Source organism: Ornithodoros turicata, chromosome 1, assembly GCF_037126465.1.
Source record: "Ornithodoros turicata isolate Travis chromosome 1, ASM3712646v1, whole genome shotgun sequence".
Taxonomy (NCBI): domain Eukaryota; kingdom Metazoa; phylum Arthropoda; class Arachnida; order Ixodida; family Argasidae; genus Ornithodoros; species Ornithodoros turicata.
The window spans coordinates 127,586,705-127,607,213 of NC_088201.1; the positions used below are offsets into that span (position 1 = coordinate 127,586,705).

The 20,509-nt window shown below is 45.4% G+C and overlaps 1 protein-coding gene across 2 annotated transcripts in view; it reads left to right on the forward strand.

Annotated features, from left to right (window-relative positions):
- Positions 1-20,509, forward strand: part of LOC135368769 (venom metalloproteinase antarease TserMP_A-like) — a 186,602-nt gene that overhangs the window by 94,750 nt on the left and 71,343 nt on the right. The window contains exon 10 of one of the 2 annotated variants that reach the window (XM_064602280.1): positions 2,957-3,068. The exons of the other annotated variant lie outside the window; for it this stretch is intronic. Within the exon in view, the coding sequence (XP_064458350.1) occupies positions 2,957-3,068 (112 nt within the window). The remainder of the gene's footprint in view (positions 1-2,956; positions 3,069-20,509) is intronic. 2 annotated transcript variants of the gene reach the window in all.

Genomic DNA, 20,509 nt, shown 5'->3' on the forward strand with positions numbered 1-20,509 from the left:
AAGATCTGCTGCCTTATAATCTTGTCTAAGTTTCGAAGGACTTCTTCAGTTACATGTCTGTTGCAAGAACTGAATTTAGGTTCACTTGCACATAGGCGAAAAGTAAATAAACTGAAACTGCTCTTTCTCCTATACAGTGGTCCTATACAGTTGATTACAAACAATAATCCACTGTTAAAATTTGTTCACATTCGACGGGAATAAACATCAAAAATTTCATTTACTTATTTTTTAATTCATTTGCCAAAATGTTTAATACTTGACGTCTATTATTATTTCACAAAGGGTTGGGGATTAACAAGTACAGCATGTTTAGTCACGATGTGCCAGAGCGGAAAAACCTATTCGGTTGTCCAACGGGTTAACGGTGAACAACCCTGGCCCTTGTACTGCTTTTTGGACACTAAAAAGTGGGTTAGCTTGAGGAATGTGTTTACGGGGAAGCAGATTACACAAAGTTAAATGTTCCTGCATTTAGAACTGCAGCTTTTTTTCTTGTCTTTTTTTGTCATTTTTGACACCCCAAGTGAACCAATTAAAAAAATCGATCAAACGACCGCTGCCGTTTCGATCAAACGGCGTTCGATCAAATGGCTTTCGACCAAATGTCCTGCGTTCGATCAAACGGCTTTCGACCAAACGGCGTTCGATCAAATGTCCCGGAACCACTTTTACAAAAGAATCGAGTGTGTGTTCTGTGTTGGCAGTTGGCAGAAAGAGAGTTGGGAGACTGGCAAGTGAAAAGAATTCCAACGGCACTATGAACGGTGACGCACTCAATCGGCACGTGGAACGTCAATTCCCTTCTAAGAGCCAGTTGCCTTAGGCAGGGCACTCACAAACAAACGTTGTTAGGTCAACGGTTTGTAGCCCTCAAGAATCATTGTTTGTGGGCCCCATCCTCCTGACAATCTTCCTATTGTCGTGATACATTGTGTTTCCTTCGTCTCTACATTGTGGAACGATACGTCATACGTGGCACACTAGCATGACATGTAGAAGAGACAAATAGAAGAGTACAAGCTAACTGTTGATACATTGTAAGCATACATTTTTTTCCTCGAATTTCGGGGAAGGCAAGTTTCGTCAACTTGTGTGTCCCTTGTGCCTTCCACAAAGTCGAGAGCATGTATGCCAATAATGGTAAAGTAATTACTTTGTAATGTCATTACTTTTTCGTAGTAATTGTAATGTAATTTTAATATGTTTCAATTGCAGTAATGCGTAATTTAATTTAATTAAACTCTAACTGGAGTAATGTAATTTAATTACATTTTAGAAGTAATTTACCCAGGTATGCTCTTGATCCTTGAGCCAGCTGAGCGCTGTGGACAGACTGCGCGGCGACGGTCATTCGCACTGGTAAAAGAAAGGCCAAGAAAGCGCGCACGCACACGAAAAAGAGAAATGCAAAATCAGAAAACATACAAAAGAATGGCCAAACTCTCCTGAGATGTCGGCTGTATATTAGACTATATTACACCGTTGTCGCGCGTTACTTGCACTGCTAAAACAGAACTTCACTGAATAATACGCTCCCGGGCATCCGTCATTCCGAATGATATCAGCCCCTCGCCCCCCTATTAAGTTGACAAAACTTGTCGCGGATCACATACAGACAGACAACCTACTTCCGGTGTACCGAAATCCTCGTTCACAGTTATAGCCCTGGCTAGCCCCAAGCGCGAGGAGGGTACTATTTTCCGCGGCGGACGTAGAACCGTCAGCTGTCCACCAATCAGGGACGATGGATGTTAAAAGATTTCTTTCGAAGCGTTTATTCTTCAAAGTTTATTTTTCGGAGTTTATTTCGACAGCGTGGATTTTCTCATGATTTATATTGAAGAGTTTATTTTGCAAATTTGATATTTAAGAGATTTATTTTTAAACGTTTTATTTTTACATGATTTATTTCGGCGTCATCCCCACGCGAAAGCTTGTACAAATTAAACTTAAACAAAAATCTTCAGTGTCGGCTTCTGTATTTTGTTTAAGGCTCAAAACACCGAACTATGGTTGTTGCATCGAACCCGGATTCAATCCACGAAACACAGGGGGATGGAGACGGTGGATGCGCGTTGCATGTAAAGAGAACGTGCCCATAGAGGGAAAATAGTGAGTTTTAGTATATCGTACGCTGTCAGCTTCGTGTACTTAAGGGATAGCGTGGTTGTTCAACGCGCTGCGCGAACCTCTCTTTATGTTTTGCGCGTGCGCGTAACCACCAACGCTATCCCTTATGTACGCGAAGGCTATAACATGCCATATAGTAGAACTATTTAATAAAAAAATTACAGTAGGGTGTTCGCTGCGGATCAGTTACACCGTATGCTACTGTCAGTAGGGTTGACGTGATGGAATTCAGAGCCACGCTCTTCTTTGGATAGAGAAAATAGTCACCACTGACAGCAGCAACAGGACTTGCAGCCGTAGGGCAAGATACATTGTCAGGTACACGTGACACGGACGGTGCATGGACGCTACGTTCTCGGCGCTTTCACGTTCGGTGCGAATGTCGCGGAACACCAGAAACCAGAAAGAAAGGAAGTTGACCTCTGATTTTCTATAATGACCCGGCGTGACACAATATCCGCCCTGTACTCGATGCACATCCATGTGAGCGGCGGCGCGTCGTCTTCCTTCGGGCTTTGACTCGATTCAATATGCCTGGAGAGCCCTTAATGGTTACTGAGTGTTCTATCAGCTCAAGAGAATACCAGAACGAAAAAGGAAGACGTTGCACTCTGATGACTTAAATGATGACAAAATGCTACTAGAATTATACTTGAACAGCGGAGCAATGTTTCAAGTAAACTACGAAGCAATGGCAAGGAGAGAACCATTGGCGCTCAAAGTTTGATAGAAATGCAGTTTTCACTTGCAGTTTTCAAATTGTACGTACCCTTGTACTGGCCTTGTGGTGCATCTTCCCTCACTGTTTCGTTTCATTACAAAGGACTTGGTTATTTGGGAGGACTTTGCCGGGCGGGCTACAGCTTCGCCCTCGCAGAAGACACGGCACTCAGCTACATCGGCATTCACACTGTTGCACACGAACTGGGCCACTTGTAAGTCTTACAACGCAGTCTTACATTCTTACGTAGTTACGGGGGAAAACGGTTACGTTAAGTCTTACATTGTTACGGGGAAAATACGGTTCGGCGTCACGCGAAGTCTTGCGTGGGGAAATTGCAGAGGAATAGTGCTGTCGGATCGTGTCGTCCAAATACTATATGCCAGTGGCGTAGCCAGAAAAATATAAGGGGTTCTACGGGGTCTTTGCATGGAGGCGGACGATTTGAGTTAACGCGGAAAGTGTTTCAAGTTGTTAAATACTGAACGCAACGCAGCGCAACAACCAGGACAAGAAGGAACCAGAAAACACAGGCGCCCACTAACAACGCGAACCCAGGAAACCAAAAGGGAAAGGGACGTAAATGAGAGGGGAACAAGGGAATGCAAGGCACAGACGCTGCACAGTTCATGCGTTTAGATAAGCAATCTCCCGCCCCCGAAGTTCAATGGATGGTGCACTAACACAGCTTTCTTGTCTGTTATGGGTCGTGAGAGCCTCGTATACCTCTCTGGTGATCCCTGTATCGGACTATAACCAGAGCGCTCCCTAACACAGGCCCGCAGCCACAGGCTGCGCAGTGGAGCGCGAGATGGCTTCCTGTCCCTGATTCCCTGATGAGTGGACCGCTCACCAGCTCCGTACCAGCCTGATGTCCCAGTTTAATGACCAGAAATGGCCGGTTATCCTACGGTCACGCTGAGTGGCATTGCTTAGGTTCTCCTGCGGAAGGTGAGGCGTGGGACTTTGGGGCAGCGGGAAGAGGAAGAGCGTTCAAGAATAGCGATGGTTCCATACGTGCATAGAGTGTCTCACGAAATAAAAAAAGCTACAGAACGTGTTGGTGGCCGACTGTGCAGGCCAACTCGGCGGGCTGTGCCCTTGGGTGAACAGAGAGGGGCTGACAGCATCCTCGTGCCACGATCAGCCACAGGAAACAGTTTGGGGAATATCGCAGGGGCATCGTGTATGACACTCCATTGACTTGTGGCAAGTCGTACGTAGGGCAGACGGGGATGTGTGTGAATGATAGGCTCCGTGAACATAAAAATTCTCTAATATCAGGGGCAGGAAGCAATCCACTGGTCAGCCTGTGCATGCGGCCCTATGTTAGGAAGAAGTCGGGTTATTGCGAGATTCAGGGATTACCGTTCCAGATGGATGTACCGGGATCTCACGACCCATAACGAATAAGAAGACTGTGTGAGTGCGCCATCCGTTGAATTTCAAGTACGGGATATTACTTATCTAAACCATGCGTGACCTGTGCAGCCACTGTGCATTGCAATCCCTTGTTCACGTTTCATTTTCCATGATTTCCCTTTAGTTTTCCTGCTCTTCGTAGACTAAATTTGTGTTGTAAGTCTGCGTCTGTGTTGTTTGGCTCCTTCTTGTCATTGTTGTTGTCCTGTATTTCGTTCAGTGGAGGACTTCACCCTCGTTTCTCTATCAAAGGTACGATTTCGGGGGTAGGAAAGGTAGGATTTCCCAGCTCCGGCACCGTCAGTGCTACTGGTGTCGAAACGCTCTACGGCCGTCGGGACGGTAGTGACCGACGTCTGATCAGTTCATTAGTTACTTAGGCGGAGTACTGAACAATAAATTAAGGCACATCACTCGTATCTTGTAGCGCAGTTCAGGGATCGGATTCACAAAAAACTCGTAGACGGAATCTGTCGTAACTCGGTCGTTACAACGAAGTCTAGATTCACCAAGGGGGCGCGTCGCAAAATCCTCGCAACTTACGTCGGAATCCTATGAGAGCTCCCGAGCGGTCTTACGAGGAAAGCGGGCGGCGTACTTGGCAGCGGTGGATTTGGAGACGGCAAACAAGGTATCCGTAATACGCGCCCACGCATTGCACTTTGGCACAGACCCTTCGGGACCATCCCCCGAAGCGTCAATGGCGCACTTTTTGCTTCCGTCAACCGTCAACAAGCTCTTAAATTTTGCGCTCCGTAAAATCGGGTCGCAGGGATTTTACAAGCATCCTCTACACCCCACAAGACACACCCCCTCCCAAAAAAAAAATCTTGTAACAGCCCCAAATTGTCTGCCAAAAACGCAAAAAAGCCAGAAAAGCTGCAAATATGGGTGCCACGCGCCCCCCCCCCCTACAGAATCCCCACCGTGTGTTTGGGAAGGGGGGTGTGACACAAATTGGGTTGTCGAACATGTTTCGCCTGTGATCGCATGGCATCCATAATGGCTACCGAAAGACCGAGAGCGCGTGTAGTATTGGTAGTTGGGGACGGACGACTTATTCTTCTAACGAGACGGCTATTATTGGTACGATTGCAGATTTTTGTCATCGTTACCATGGCGAAAACATACTCTCGCACCCGTTGGGTGTTTCTCTCCGAGTTGCACATGACAGGAAATGAGCAACTCTCTTCCTCCAAAAAAGGTGTACGCTCCCCACTTCGATAGCTTTGTGAATCCCGCTTACGACGCCATCGTACGCGCGTCGCCGGCAGCGACGTCTTAGGCGCATTTTGTCGTTACTTGCGATCGTGTCTGTGAATCCGACCTCAGATGCCACTTGACTTGACTTGACTTGAGACCTCAGTGCCACTTCTACGATACAGTACACGATTCAGACAATACTTGTACAGACGCCTTTGGTGGCTCTGTCAGTAGCGTGTCAGCTGCTGATCCCAAGATCGCTGGTTCAAAGCCGACCACAGACGGTGACAACTTGGTGGAACGGTACAAGTTGCTCAGACACACGGTCTTCCGCGGGGGACGTTGACTGATATTGATTGATAACTGACCGTTAACTGACGTTGATTGATATATATATATATATATATATAATATCAATCCATTTGTCACGTACAAAGCCTGCCAAGCAAAAATACGCATTTGTCTTTGTCACAAAGGTATGTCGCCTTAAGTAGACGGATGTGGTGAACCAATTTGGTTAATCAAGCTAGTAATATGATTTATTACCACTTCACGACGAGGAGACCAGCAGTGTTGACCTTGTCCTCTTCAATCCTAAGATATGATACGGATTTTTCATTCCGTTAAGCAGCGTCTCTACCGTATGTCGAACATGGAAGCTTCATATGAACAGAAGCTCGTTCGCAGCATTCGCCACCCGTACCGTCGGCACGCTTCACTGCTATGCTCCGCTGCTATATGGGAAGGCGGCTTTGCAGTGAAAAATTGCGTGTATGCAATTGTCAGCGCAAGGGAATAAAAATTTTGATGTCAGCGTGCATAAGACGGATTAAACACCGCGTAACGAACCCTTGTAAACATGAATCGCGCTAACGGAATATAAATCTAGTGCACCCTGGCAAATTGAATGAAATGAAATCTACGAAATCTACGTCTACGAGGAATTCGTTGACTTTTGCAGAGGGCGCATGTTTAGACTCTGATTTTTCGACAAATGCAGTCAAATTCTTCAAATGCCATCTCCTATTTTGAGTGAATGTCACATCCCAACCGCAGCACGACTTGTAAGCGTTACTCCCTGATGCACCCAGGGCCTTCAAAGATGCGACAGACACATGACTCCCCTCCAAGGCGCTCCACGACCCAGTATCATCGTAATATGCATGCGCTAAGGCTCTATGACCGTACGGAGGAGTTCGAAACGCGAAGGGGCCTTCTTTGCGGATCTCCAAACGGCTCGCAGAATCCATAACTGTGCAACATGGATTGCTTTATATAAGAATGAATTTTACTATTTATATCGTTTTGATATGAAACTATGCAACATGATAAAATTGTTCAGTGCCACGGGCGGATCCAGACCCCGGCTTGTGGGGAGCGGGCGAAGTTTCATTGTCGAAGCCCGTAATTGGGGTCGGGAGGACGAAAACGAATGTGTAACCTAGCGGGGGGCGCCACTGACCAGGGTGAATGGCTCCGAGACGATTTTGTCAAACGTAACCTCTCAAGGTGGAACAGGGGAAATAGTATACCTTTGTACCAAGATTAATAATGGGGTTTCGCACGTCTCAAAGGGCTCTGCTGCTTTTCCGAACTTTGTGTTCGCCTCTGTTATAATACGAGGAGAATGGCAAGCCTTTGCCTTTGCCTAAGCCTCTGATGATTTCTCTTTGGCACCATGATACAAGTCGTTTCGGGCGCTCAGGACATCTTTGAGTTTATTTTTACTTCACGTGGTCGTAAGCGCCGAAGTTGATGAATTCGCCATTTTGCGGTGACGAGTGCAGTTCTTGAAACGAACTTCTTTCGTCAAACGCGAACTCTCAGGGTGCAACAAGGTAAAGCGGTATGGGGCTTCAAACTCCGCGATCTTAACTTCATGTATACATCTTACAAAGTCAAATTCGGGCATTTTTTATATAATTTCTATATCAAATCATATTAAGACCCCAATTTGACCAAATTGGTCATTTGGCTTCGCGTGTGCTGTGTTGGAAGCGATTTTCTCAAACGCGACCTCTCAGGGTGCAACAGGGAAAGAGGCACGGGGATCAAACTCCGTGATCTTAATTTCACATATACATATTACAAAATTAGATTAGGAAATTCTTATATAGTTTTTATATCAAATGATATTAAGACCCCAATTTCATCACACTGGTCAATTGGCCTTCACGTGTGCCGTTTTGGGGGCGATTCTTTCATGTGCAAACTCTCGGGGCGCAATAAGGGAAAGAGGTACCGTGTTCAGACACCGCTATTTTAATTTCACATATACATATTACGAAATCAATTTAGGGCGTATTTGATATATTTTTATGTCACATGATATTAAGCGCCGTAGTAGATCTAATTGCCATTTGACGAGTGCCGTTTTGGAAGTGATTTAATCAAACGCGACTTTTCAGGGTGGAAAAGGGAAAGAGGTATGGGGCTCAAGCTCCGTCATCTTAACTTCGCATATACCTATTACGGAATCAAGCTAGAACATATTTGATATATTTTTATATCACATGATATTAAGCGCCGAAGTTGATAAAATTCGCCATTTGGCCCTGAGGAGTTCCGTTGTGAAAGTGTTTTTTTCAAACGCGACCTCTCAGCGTGCAACAGGGGAAAGAGGTACGGGGCTCAAGCTCCGCGATCTTAGTTTCTCATATACATATTACGAAATCAGCTTAGGACATCCTTGATATCACTTTTACATCAGATGATATTAGGCCCACAATTCCTCAAATTGATCATTTGTTCTTCGCAAGTGCCGTTGGAAGCGATTTTGTCAAAAGCAACCTCGCAGGGTGCAACAGGGGAAAGAGGTACAGGGCTCAAACTCCGCGATCTTTTTTTTTCTCATATTCATATTACAAAATCAGCTTAGGACATAGTTTTTATATAAAATGATATTAAGCACCGAATTTAATGAAATTGACCATCTGACCGTGACGAGAGCGGTTTGGGGAACGATTTTGTCAAACGCTTCCTCTCAGACTGCAACAGGGGATAGTGGCACAGGGCTGGAACTCCGAAGTCTAGGTTTCACATATCCGCTTAACAAAACTAGCTTATGACATCTTTGTAATTATTTCTATATCAAATGATATTAAACCCCAAATCTGATAGCCTTTTACACATTTTTTTTAGCTTTGCGAGGGTCATTTTGGAAGAGGGTTTGTCAAACGCGACCTCTTCAGGTATAGGGGAAACATGACTCGCACCATGACTAAAGGAGCTTCACACGTTTTAAAGGGCTCTGTTGCTGCCTTTTCCGGTAGCCTCTGTTACAATCCCAGTGTAAGGGCGTAGCATCCCAAGCAGCACGCCAATATTGGTCCAGTATGGGCTGCCAATATTGGACCAATATGGGGAGTGCAACCAGGCTCCATATTGGACCAATATGGGCTGTCCATATTGGCAAGCCGATTTTGTGCCAATATTGCCAATATTTCTGCGATAACACCAACGGGGAGTCCGTGTAATAACAAAGCATGAGGAAAAATAGGTGCTACGCCCGACTTGCTGAAGGACACAAGCAGTTCCAATAGGAACTGACAATGCCAAGGATCAAGAAAAGATCTTCCCGAAACAGCACCGCAAGCGGTACGGCCCCGACGACCTTGTTATCGGCCGCGCGTTCAAAGACACAGCAAACCCAAGGGCGGACCGCGTTATCAAGGAGCCCAATGCCAAAGATCCCTCAGAAGCCTTCATTGGGATCGCAATATTCTGTGGATTAACAATTTCCAACCCGCTCCGAGAATACAAAGGAGCGAAACACTTTCGAGACAGTGACGGACATACGGCAGAGCAATTCACGCTGCTTGCAGCAACTTGAAATCACATAACTTTACAGAATAGCCATCACTGTGTTTTTTACTTCACTTCACTTTCACTTATGTTTTTTACTTGACCTGCCGCAATTTAGTTATCATTACAGCAACCAGCGGCATTTTAGCCCTATGAAACGTCCGTTCGGGCTGTCGCGCATGCGCATTAGTTGTAAGACGCGTGATTTCGATCAAGCAACCCGCTTGCTCTCAGTCGCCTCAACCGATTCGCATTGGCATCGCGAAGGAAGATGACGGCGACTTTGGAGACGTGGAATGTTGGGTTGTCGAATTCTAGCGAACGTTGGGATTGCGACGTACGTTGACTGTTTCGAACAATGTGTATAATCTGCGGGAAGTTGTTGGATCTAACGATGTAGTGAATTGGATATTTCACACTCTTCAACGTTCAATCTTGCCGTGCTGCTTGGGCATTTGTGCAACACGCGTATGTACCATTTTCTGTTCAGTCAATATAGGGCGTACGCGGGCAATATGGGGCCCGTATTGCCCATTTTCAGCCAATATGGGCCCAATATTGTGTGCTGCTTGCGATAAGCCGTAGATAGTATCACTTTGGCACCATTATACAAGTCGTTTGAGTCGTTTTAAAGCTCTCTGCTGCAGCCTTTTTCAAATTTTGCAGAGCTCTCTGTTACAATCCCAGTATAAGGGTATAATATGAGCCGTCGCGAATATATCTTTGGCACCATCACTAAATGGGTTTCGCCCGTTTCAAAGGGCTCAGGTACAGCCTTTTACGGATTTTGCGGTTGCCCCTGTTAGAATCCCAGTCGAAGGGCAATAACATAAGCCGTTGCGAATATGCCTTTGGCACTGTGACACAAGGGGTTTCTACTGTTTTAAAGGGCTCTGCTGCTGCCTTTTTCGGATTTTGCGGTTGCCTCTTTTACAATCCCAGTAGAAGGGTATAGCATAAGCCGTAGATAGTACCACTTTGGTACCATTAAACAAGTCGTTTGAGTGGTTTTAAAGGTCTCTGCTGCAGCCTTTTTCAAATTTTGCAGAAGTCTCTGTTACAATCCCAGTATAAGGGTATAATATGAGCCGTCGCGAATATGTCTCTGGCACCATGATAAAATGGGTTTCGCCCGTTTTAAAGGGTTCAGTTGCAGCCTTTTACGGATTTTGCGGTTGCCTCCGTTAGAATCCCAGTCGAAGGACAATAGCATAAGCCGTTGCGAATATGCCTTTTGCTCTGTGACACAAGGGGTTTCTACTGTTTTAAAGGGCTCTCCTACTGCCTTCTCCGGATTATGCGGTAGGCTCTGTTACAATCCCAGTAGAAGGGCATATCATAAGCCGTAGATAGTATCACTTTGGCACCATTATATAAGTCGTATGAGTCGTATTAAAGGTCTCAGCTGTAGCCGTTTTCAAATTTTGCAGAAGTCTCTGTTACAATCCCAGTATAAGGGTATAATGTGAGCCGTCGCGAATATGTCTTTGGCGCCATGATTAAATGGGTTTCGCCCGTTTTAAAGGGCTCAGGTGCAACCTTTTACGGATTTTGCGGTTGCCTCTGTTAGAATCCCAGTCGAAGGACAATAGCATAAGCCGTTGCGAATACGCCTTTGGCACTGTGACACAAGGTGTTTCTACTATTTTAAATGGCTCTGCTACTGCCTTTTCCGGATTATGCGGTAGGCTCTGTTACAATCCCAGTATAAGGGTATAATATGAGCCGTCGCGAATATGTCTTTGGCACCATGATTAAATGGGTTTCGCACGTTTTAAAGGGCTCAGGTGCAGCCTTTTACGGATTCTGCGGTTGCCTCTGTTAGAATCCCAGTCGAAGGAAATAGCAAAAGCCGTTGGGAATATGCCTTTGGCACTGTGACACAAGGGGTCTCTATTCTTTTAAAGATCTCTGCTGCTGCCTTTTCCGGATTATGCGGTAGCGTCTGTTACAATCCCAGTATAAGGGCATGGCATAAGCCGTATATAGCATCACTTTGGCACCATTATTCAAGTCATCTGAGTCGTTTTAAATGTCTCTGCTGCAGCCTTTTTCAAATTTTGCAGACGTCTCTGTTACAATCCCAGTATAAGGATATAATATGAGCCGTCGCGAATATGTCTTTGACACCGTGATTAAATGGGTTTCGTCCGTTTTAAAGGGCTCAGGTGCAGCCTTTTACGGATTTTGCGGTTGCCTCTGTTAGAATCCAAGTCGAAGGGCAATGGCATAAGCCGTTGCGAATATGCCTTTGGCACTGTGACACAAGGGGTTTCTACTGTTTTAAAGGGCTCTGCTAATGCCTTTTCCGGATTATGCGGTGGGCTGTGTTACAATCCCTGTATAAGGGCATAGCATAAGCCGTAGACAATATCACTTTGGCGCCATTATATAAGTCGTTTGAGTTGTATTAATTGTCTCTGCTGCAGCCTTTTTCAAATTTTGCAGAAGTCTCTGTTAGAATACCAGTATAAGGGTATAATATGAGCCGTCACGAATATGTCTTTGGCACCATGATTAAACGGGTTTCGCCCGTTTTAAAGTGCTCAGGTACAGCCTTTTACGGGTTTTGCGGTTTCCTCTGTTACAATCCCAGTAGAAGGGCATAGCATAAGCCGTAGATAGTATCACTTTGGCACCATTATACAAGTCGTTTGAGTCGTTTTAAAGGACTCTGCTGCAGCCTTTTTTTCAAATTTTGCAGAAGTCTCTGTTACAATCCCAGTATAAGGGTATAATATGAGCCGTCGCGAATATGTTTTTGGCACCGTGAATAAATGGGTTTCGCACGTTTTAAAGGGCTCAGGTGTAGCCTTTTACGGATTCTGCGGTTGCCTCTGTTAGAATCCCAGTCGAAGGGAATAGCATTAGGCGTTGCGAATATGCCTTTGGCACTGTGACACAAGGAATTTCTATTGTTTTAAAGATATGTGCTACTGCCTTTTCCGGATTATGCGGTAGCGTCTGTTACAATCCCAGTATAAGGGCATGGCATAAGCCGTATATAGCATCACTTTGGCACCATTATACAAGTCGTCTGAATCGTTTTAAAGGTCTCTGCTGCAGCCTTTTTTAAATTTTGCAGACGTCTCTGTTACAATCCCAGTATAAGGGTATAATATGAGCCGTCGCGAATGTGTCTTTGACACCGTTATTAAATGGGTTTCGTCCGTTTTAAAGGGCTCAGGTGCAGCCTTTTACGGATTTTACGGTTGCCTCTGTTAGAATCCCAGTCGAAGGGCAATAGCATAAGCCGTTGCGAATATGCCTTTGGCACTGTGACACAAGGGGTTTCTACTGTTTTAGAGGGCTCTGCTCCTGCCTTTTCCGGATTTTGCGGTTGCCTCTTTTACAATCCCAGTAGAAGGGCATAGCATAAGCCGTATATAGTATCAATTTGGCACCATTATACAAGTCGTCTGATTCGTTTTAAAGGTCTCTGCTGCAGCCTCTTTCAAATTTTGCAGACGTCTCTGCTACAATCCCAGTATAAGGGTATAATATGAGCCGTCGCGAATATGTCTTTGACACCCTTATTAAATGGGTTCCGTCCGTTTTAAAGGGCTCAGGTGCAGCCTTTTACGGATTTTAGGGTTGCCTTTGTTAGAATCCCAGTCGAAGGGCAATAGCATAAGCCGTTGCGAATATGCCTTTGGCACCATGATTAAATGGGTTTCGCCCGTTTTAAAGGGCTCAGGTGCAGCCTTTTACGGATTTTCCGGTAGCCTCTGTTACAATCCCAGTATAAGGGCATAGCATAAGCCGTAGATAGTATCACTTTGGCACCATTATATAAGTCGTTGAGTCGTATTAAAGGTCTCTGGTGCAACCTTTTCATATTTTGCAGAAGTCTCTTGCAATCCCAGTATAAGGGTATAATATGAGCCGTCGCGAATATGTCTTTGGCACCATGATTAAATGGGTTTCGCTCGTTTTAAAGGGCTCAGGTGCAGCCCTTTACGGATTTTGCGGTTGCCTCTGTTAGAATCCCAGTCGAAGGGCAATAACATAAGCCGTTGCGAATATGCCTTTGGCACTGTGACACAAGGGGTTTCCACTGTTTTAAAGGGCTCTGCTGCTGCCTTTTGCGGATTTTGCGGTTGCCTCTTTTACAATCCCAGTAGAAGGGTATAGCATAAGCCGTAGATAGTACCAATTTGGCACCATTAAACAAGTCGTTTGAGTGGTTTTAAAGGTCTCTGCTGCAGCCTTTTTCAAATTTTGCAGAAGTCTCTGTTTACAATCCCAGTATAAGGGTATAATGTGAGCCGTCGCGAATATGTCTTTGGCACCATGATTAAATGGGTTTCGCCCGTTTTAAAGGGCTCAGGTGCAGCCTTTTACGGATTTTGCGGTTGCCTCTGTTAGAATCGCAGTCGAAGGACAATAGCATAAGCCGTTGCGAATACGCCTTTGGCACTGTGACACAAGGGGTTTCTGCTGTTTTAAATGGCTCTGCTACTGCCTTTTACGGATTATGCGGCAGGTTCTGTTACAATCCCAGTATAAGGGTATAATATGAGCCGTCGCGAATATGTCTTTGGCACCATGATTAAATGGGTTTCGCGCGTTTTAAAGGGCACAGGTGCATCCTTTTACGGATATTTCGGTGGCCTCTGTTAGAATCCAAGTCGAAGGCAATAGCATAAGCCGTTGCGAATATGCCTTTGGCACTGGAACACATGGGGTTTCTACTGTTTTAAAGGGCTCTGCTCCTGCCTTCTCCGGATTATGCGGTAGGCTCTGTTACAATCCCAGAAGAAGAGCATAGCATAAGCCGTAGATAGTATCACTTTGGCACCATTATATAAGTTGTTTGAGTCGTATTAAAGGTCTCTGCTGCAGCCTTTTTCAAATTTTGCAGAAGTCTCTTGCAATCCCAGTATAAGGGTATCATATGAGCCGTCGCGAATATGTCTTTGGCACCATGATTAAATGGGTTTCGCCCGTTTTAAAGGGCTCAGGTGCAGCCTTTTACGGATTTTGCGCTTGCCTCTGTTACAATCCCAGTATAAGGGCATAGCATAAGCCGTAGATAGTATCACTTTGGCACCATTATATAAGTCGTATGAGTCGTATTAAAGGTCTCAGCTGTAGCCTTTTTCAAATTTTGCAGAAGGCTCTTGCAATCCCAGTATAAGGGTATAATATGAGCCGTCGCGAATGTGTCTTTGACACCGTGATTAAATGGGTTTCGTCCGTTTTAAAGGGCTCAGGTGCAGCCTTTTACGGATTTTGCGGTTGCCTCTGTTAGAATCCAAGTCGAAGGGCAATAGCATAAGCCGTTGCGAACATGCCTTTGGCACTGTGACACAAGGGGTTTCTACTGTTTTAAAGGGCTCTGCTACTGCCTTTTCCGGATTATGCGGTAGGCTCTGTTACATTCCCAGTAGAAGGGCATAGCATAAGCCGTATATAGTATCACTTTGGCACCATTATATAAGTCGTTTGAGACGTATTAAAGGTCTCTGCTGCAGCCTTTTTCAAATTTTGCAGAAGTCTCTGTTAGAATCCCAGTATAGGGGTATAATATGAGCCGTCGCGAATATGTTTTTGGCACCATGATTAAATGGGTTTCGTCCGTTTTAAAGGGCTCAGGTGCAGCCTTTTACGGATTTTGCGGTTTCCTCTGTTACAGTCCCAGTAGAAGGGCATACCATAAGCCGTAGGTAGTATCACTTTGGCACCATTATACAAGACGTTTGAGTCGTTTTAAAGGTCTCTGCTACAGCCTTTTCCAAATTTTGCAGAAGTTCCTTGCCATTGTAGTATAAGGGTATAATATGAGCCGTCGCGAATATGTCCTTGGCAGCATGATTAAGTGGGTTTCGCCCGTTTTAAAGGGCTCCTGTGCAGCCTTTTACGGATTTTGCGGTTGCCTCTGTTAGAATCCCAGTCGAAGGGCAATAGCATAAGCCGTTGCGAATATGCCTTTCGCACTGTGACACAACGGGTTTCTACTGTTTTAAAGGGCTCTGCTACTGCCTTTTCCGGATTATGCGGTAAGCTCTGTTACAATCCCAGTATAAGAGCATAGCATAAGCCGTATATAGTATCACTTTGGCACCATTATACAAGTCGTCTGAGTCGTTTTAAATGTCTCTGCTGCAGCCTTTTTCAAATTTTGCAGACGTCTCTGTTACAATCCCAGTATAAGGGTATAATATGAGCCGTCGCGAATATGTCTTTGACACCAGAATAAAATGGGTTTCGCCCGTTTTAAAGGGCTCAGGTGCAGCCTTTTACGGATTTTGCGGTTTCCTCTCTTAGAATCCCAGTCGAAGAGCAATAGCATAAGCCGTTGCGAATATGCCTTTGGCACTGTGACACAAGGGGTTTCTGCTGTTTTAAATGGCTCTGCTACTGCCTTTTACGGATTATGCGGCAGGTTCTGTTACAATCCCAGTATAAGGGTATAATATGAGCCGTCGCGAATATGTCTTTGGCACCATGATTAAATGGGTTTCGCGCGTTTTAAAGGGCACAGGTGCATCCTTTTACGGATATTTCGGTGGCCTCTGTTAGAATCCAAGTCGAAGGCAATAGCATAAGCCGTTGCGAATATGCCTTTGGCACTGGAACACATGGGGTTTCTACTGTTTTAAAGGGCTCTGCTCCTGCCTTCTCCGGATTATGCGGTAGGCTCTGTTACAATCCCAGAAGAAGAGCATAGCATAAGCCGTAGATAGTATCACTTTGGCACCATTATATAAGTTGTTTGAGTCGTATTAAAGGTCTCTGCTGCAGCCTTTTTCAAATTTTGCAGAAGTCTCTTGCAATCCCAGTATAAGGGTATCATATGAGCCGTCGCGAATATGTCTTTGGCACCATGATTAAATGGGTTTCGCCCGTTTTAAAGGGCTCAGGTGCAGCCTTTTACGGATTTTGCGGTTGCCTCTGTTACAATCCCAGTATAAGGGCATAGCATAAGCCGTAGATAGTATCACTTTGGCACCATTATATAAGTCGTATGAGTCGTATTAAAGGTCTCAGCTGTAGCCTTTTTCAAATTTTGCAGAAGTCTCTTGCAATCCCAGTATAAGGGTATAATATGAGCCGTCGCGAATGTGTCTTTGACACCGTGATTAAATGGGTTTCGTCCGTTTTAAAGGGCTCAGGTGCAGCCTTTTACGGATTTTGCGGTTGCCTCTGTTAGAATCCAAGTCGAAGGGCAATAGCATAAGCCGTTGCGAACATGCCTTTGGCACTGTGACACAAGGGGTTTCTACTGTTTTAAAGGGCTCTGCTACTGCCTTTTCCGGATTATGCGGTAGGCTCTGTTACATTCCCAGTAGAAGGGCATAGCATAAGCCGTATATAGTATCACTTTGGCACCATTATATAAGTCGTTTGAGACGTATTAAAGGTCTCTGCTGCAGCCTTTTTCAAATTTTGCAGAAGTCTCTGTTAGAATCCCAGTATAGGGGTATAATATGAGCCGTCGCGAATATGTTTTTGGCACCATGATTAAATGGGTTTCGTCCGTTTTAAAGGGCTCAGGTGCAGCCTTTTACGGATTTTGCGGTTTCCTCTGTTACAGTCCCAGTAGAAGGGCATAGCATAAGCCGTAGGTAGTATCACTTTGGCACCATTATACAAGACGTTTGAGTCGTTTTAAAGGTCTCTGCTACAGCCTTTTCCAAATTTTGCAGAAGTTCCTTGCCATTGTAGTATAAGGGTATAATATGAGCCATCGCGAATATGTCCTTGGCAGCATGATTAAGTGGGTTTCGCCCGTTTTAAAGGGCTCCTGTGCAGCCTTTTACGGATTTTGCGGTTGCCTCTGTTAGAATCCCAGTCGAAGGGCAATAGCATAAGCCGTTGCGAATATGCCTTTCGCACTGTGACACAACGGGTTTCTACTGTTTTAAAGGGCTCTGCTACTGCCTTTTCCGGATTATGCGGTAAGCTCTGTTACAATCCCAGTATAAGAGCATAGCATAAGCCGTATATAGTATCACTTTGGCACCATTATACAAGTCGTCTGAGTCGTTTTAAATGTCTCTGCTGCAGCCTTTTTCAAATTTTGCAGACGTCTCTGTTACAATCCCAGTATAAGGGTATAATATGAGCCGTCGCGAATATGTCTTTGACACCAGAATAAAATGGGTTTCGCCCGTTTTAAAGGGCTCAGGTGCAGCCTTTTACGGATTTTGCGGTTTCCTCTCTTAGAATCCCAGTCGAAGAGCAATAGCATAAGCCGTTGCGAATATGCCTTTGGCACTGTGACACAAGGGGTTTCTACTGTTTTAAAGGGCTCTGCTACTGCCTTTTCCGGATTATGCGGTAAGCTCTGTTACAATCCCAGTATAAGAGCATAGCATAAGCCGTATATAGTATCACTTTGGTACCATTATACAAGTCGTCTGAGTCGTTTTAAATGTCTCTGCTGCAGCCTTTTTCAAATTTTGCAGACGTCTCTGTTACAATCCCAGTATAAGGGTATAATATGAGCCGTCGCGAATATGTCTTTGACACCGTGATTAAATGAGTTTCGTCCGTTTTAAAGGGCTCAGGTGCAGCCTTTTACGGATTTTGCGGTTGCCTCTGTTAGATTCCAAGTCGAAGGGCAATAGCATAAGCCGTTGCGAATATGCCTTTGGCACTGTGACACAAGGGGTTTCTACTGTTTTAAAGGGCTCTGCTAATGCCTTTTCCGGATTATGCGGTGGGCTGTGTTACAATCCCTGTATAAGGGCATAGCATAAGCCGTAGGTAGTATCACTTTGGCGCCATTTATAAGTCGTTTGAGTTGTATTAAAGGTCTCTGCTGCAGCCTTTTTCAAATTTTGCAGAAGTCTCTGTTAGAATCCCAGTATAAGGGTATAATATGAGCCGTCGCGAATATGTTTTTGGCACCATGATTAAATGGGTTTCGTCCGTTTTAAAGGGCTCAGGTGCAGCCTTCTACGGATTTTACGGTTGCCTCTGTTAGAATCCCAGTCGAAGGGCAATATCATAAGCCGTTGCGAATATGCCTTTGGCACTGCGACACAAGGGGTTTCTACTGTTATAAAGAGCTCTGCTCCTGCCTTTTCCGGATTTTGCCGTTCCCTCTTTTACAATCCCAGTAGAAGGGCATAGCATAAGCCGTATATAGTATCACTTTGGCACCATTATACAAGTCGTCTGTTTCGTTTTAAAGGTCTCTGCTGCAGCCTTTTTGAAATTTTGCAGACGTCTCTGTTACAATCCCAGTATAAGGGTATAATATGAGCCGTCGTGAATATGTCTTTGGCACCGTGATTAAATGGGTTTCGCCCGTTTTAAAGGGCTCAGGTGCAGCCTATTACGGATTTTCCGGTAGCCTCTGTTACAATCCCAGTATAAGGGCATAGCATAAGCCGTAGATAGTATCACTTTGGCACCATTATACAAGTCGTCTGTTTCGTTTTAAAGGTCTCTGGTGCAACTTTTTCAAATTTTGCAGAAGTCTCTGTTAGAATCCCAGTATAAGGGTATAATATGAGCCGTCGCGAATATGTCTTTGGCACCATGATTAAATGGGTTTCGCCCGTTTTAAAGGGCTCACGTGCAGCCTTTTACGGATTTTGCGGTTGCCTCTGTTAGAATCCCAGTCGAAGGGCAATAACATAAGCCGTTGCGAATATGCCTTTGGCACTGTGACACAAGGGGTTTCTACTGTTTTAAATGGCTCTGCTACTGCCTTTTACGGATTATGCGCTAGGCTCTGTTACAATCCCAGTATAAGGGTATAATATGAGCCGTCGCGAATATGTGTTTGGCACCATGATTAAATGGGTTTCGCGCGTTTTAAAGGGCTCAGGTGCATCCTTTTACGGATTTTTCGGTTGCCTCTGTTAGAATCCAAGTCGAAGGCAATAGCATAAGCCGTTGCGAATATGCCTTTGGCACTGTGACACAAGGGGTTTCTACTGTTTTAAAGGGTTCTGTTCCTGCCTTCTCCGGATTATGCGGTAGGCTCTGTTACCATCCCAGAAGAAGGGCATAGCATAAGCCGTAGATAGTATCACTTTGCACCATTATATAAGTCGTTTGAGTCGTATTAAAGGTCTCTGCTGCAGCCTTTTTCAAATTTTGCAGAAGTCTGTTACAATCCCACCCGGCGTCGGGAACTTGGCGCCCCCATCGCCCGGCAGTAGCCGCAGTAGCCCCCTCCTGCACTCACGGTTGGGTCGCCGCAGGAGGGAGACCCCCACGTATAGCTGTGCGTGGCTGTCCCGTGTCTGGGGAAAGGGGGATCCTGGCGGTTGAGTGGACCCGGAGGTTGTTTAGGACCCTTCGGGGCCCCTCCGGGAAAGCAACACACCGCTTTGGCCCCTGCTTCCCATAGTCGGGTGGTCCTGGAAGACCCGGCCAGGATTATTCAGCTAGTCGCCATCTCCCTTTTCATTACTTTCTCTTCCTTGGTCTCCTTCTTTCTCTCCTTTCCTATTTTCACCTTCTTTGGCGGTAAGGGTCAACCTTGGGCAGTCTTTCACCCTCCAGAAGCTGCACTTGGGTATAGTGCACAGGCAAGTGTTAACGTGTGAGACACGTTCCCTTGGTTGGGGTCGGTGGTGGCCGACACACCCTTTGCACTGAATTCAACATTCACTCTTTATGGATAAATCAAATTCCAAAAAAACTGATCGGCGCCCAAAGCGGCACCGCACCGAAGACATTGCAATGAGCTTCTTTGAAAGCGGTCAAGAGCCGTGGTTTCCTAAATTCCTTGTCATACATGCAGAGAATGAAACAAAGTCGTTTGCAGGGCTGTCCCCATTTGTTGTGGCTAAGACACTCGAACAAGTAGTCGGGAAGTCTTACAACGCCAGGAAACTGAACACCGGAGACATACAGGTCGAGGTACAAACTAAGCAACAAAGTACAGCACTCTCCTCGCTAAAGATCATTGGAGAAACCCCAGTTTCTGTCACAGTACATCGTAGCTTGAACACAGTGAAAGGGGTCATATCTGCCAGTGAGTTGCTACCATGTTCTGACTCAGAGATGACGGAGGGCTTAAAGGACCATGGGGTAATCAATGCTAACAGGATCATCATCCGCAGAGAAGGAAAAGAAATACCCACACCACATGTCGTTCTCACCTTTGAACTCCATAAGCTGCCTTCAAGCATCAAAGCAGGTTATGTCAGCTGCCCAGTGCGACCGTACGTCCCCAACCCGAGACGCTGCTTTAAGTGTCAACGGTTTGGGCACGGCTCGCAGGTCTGTCGAGGTCAGGCTGTTTGCCCAAAATGT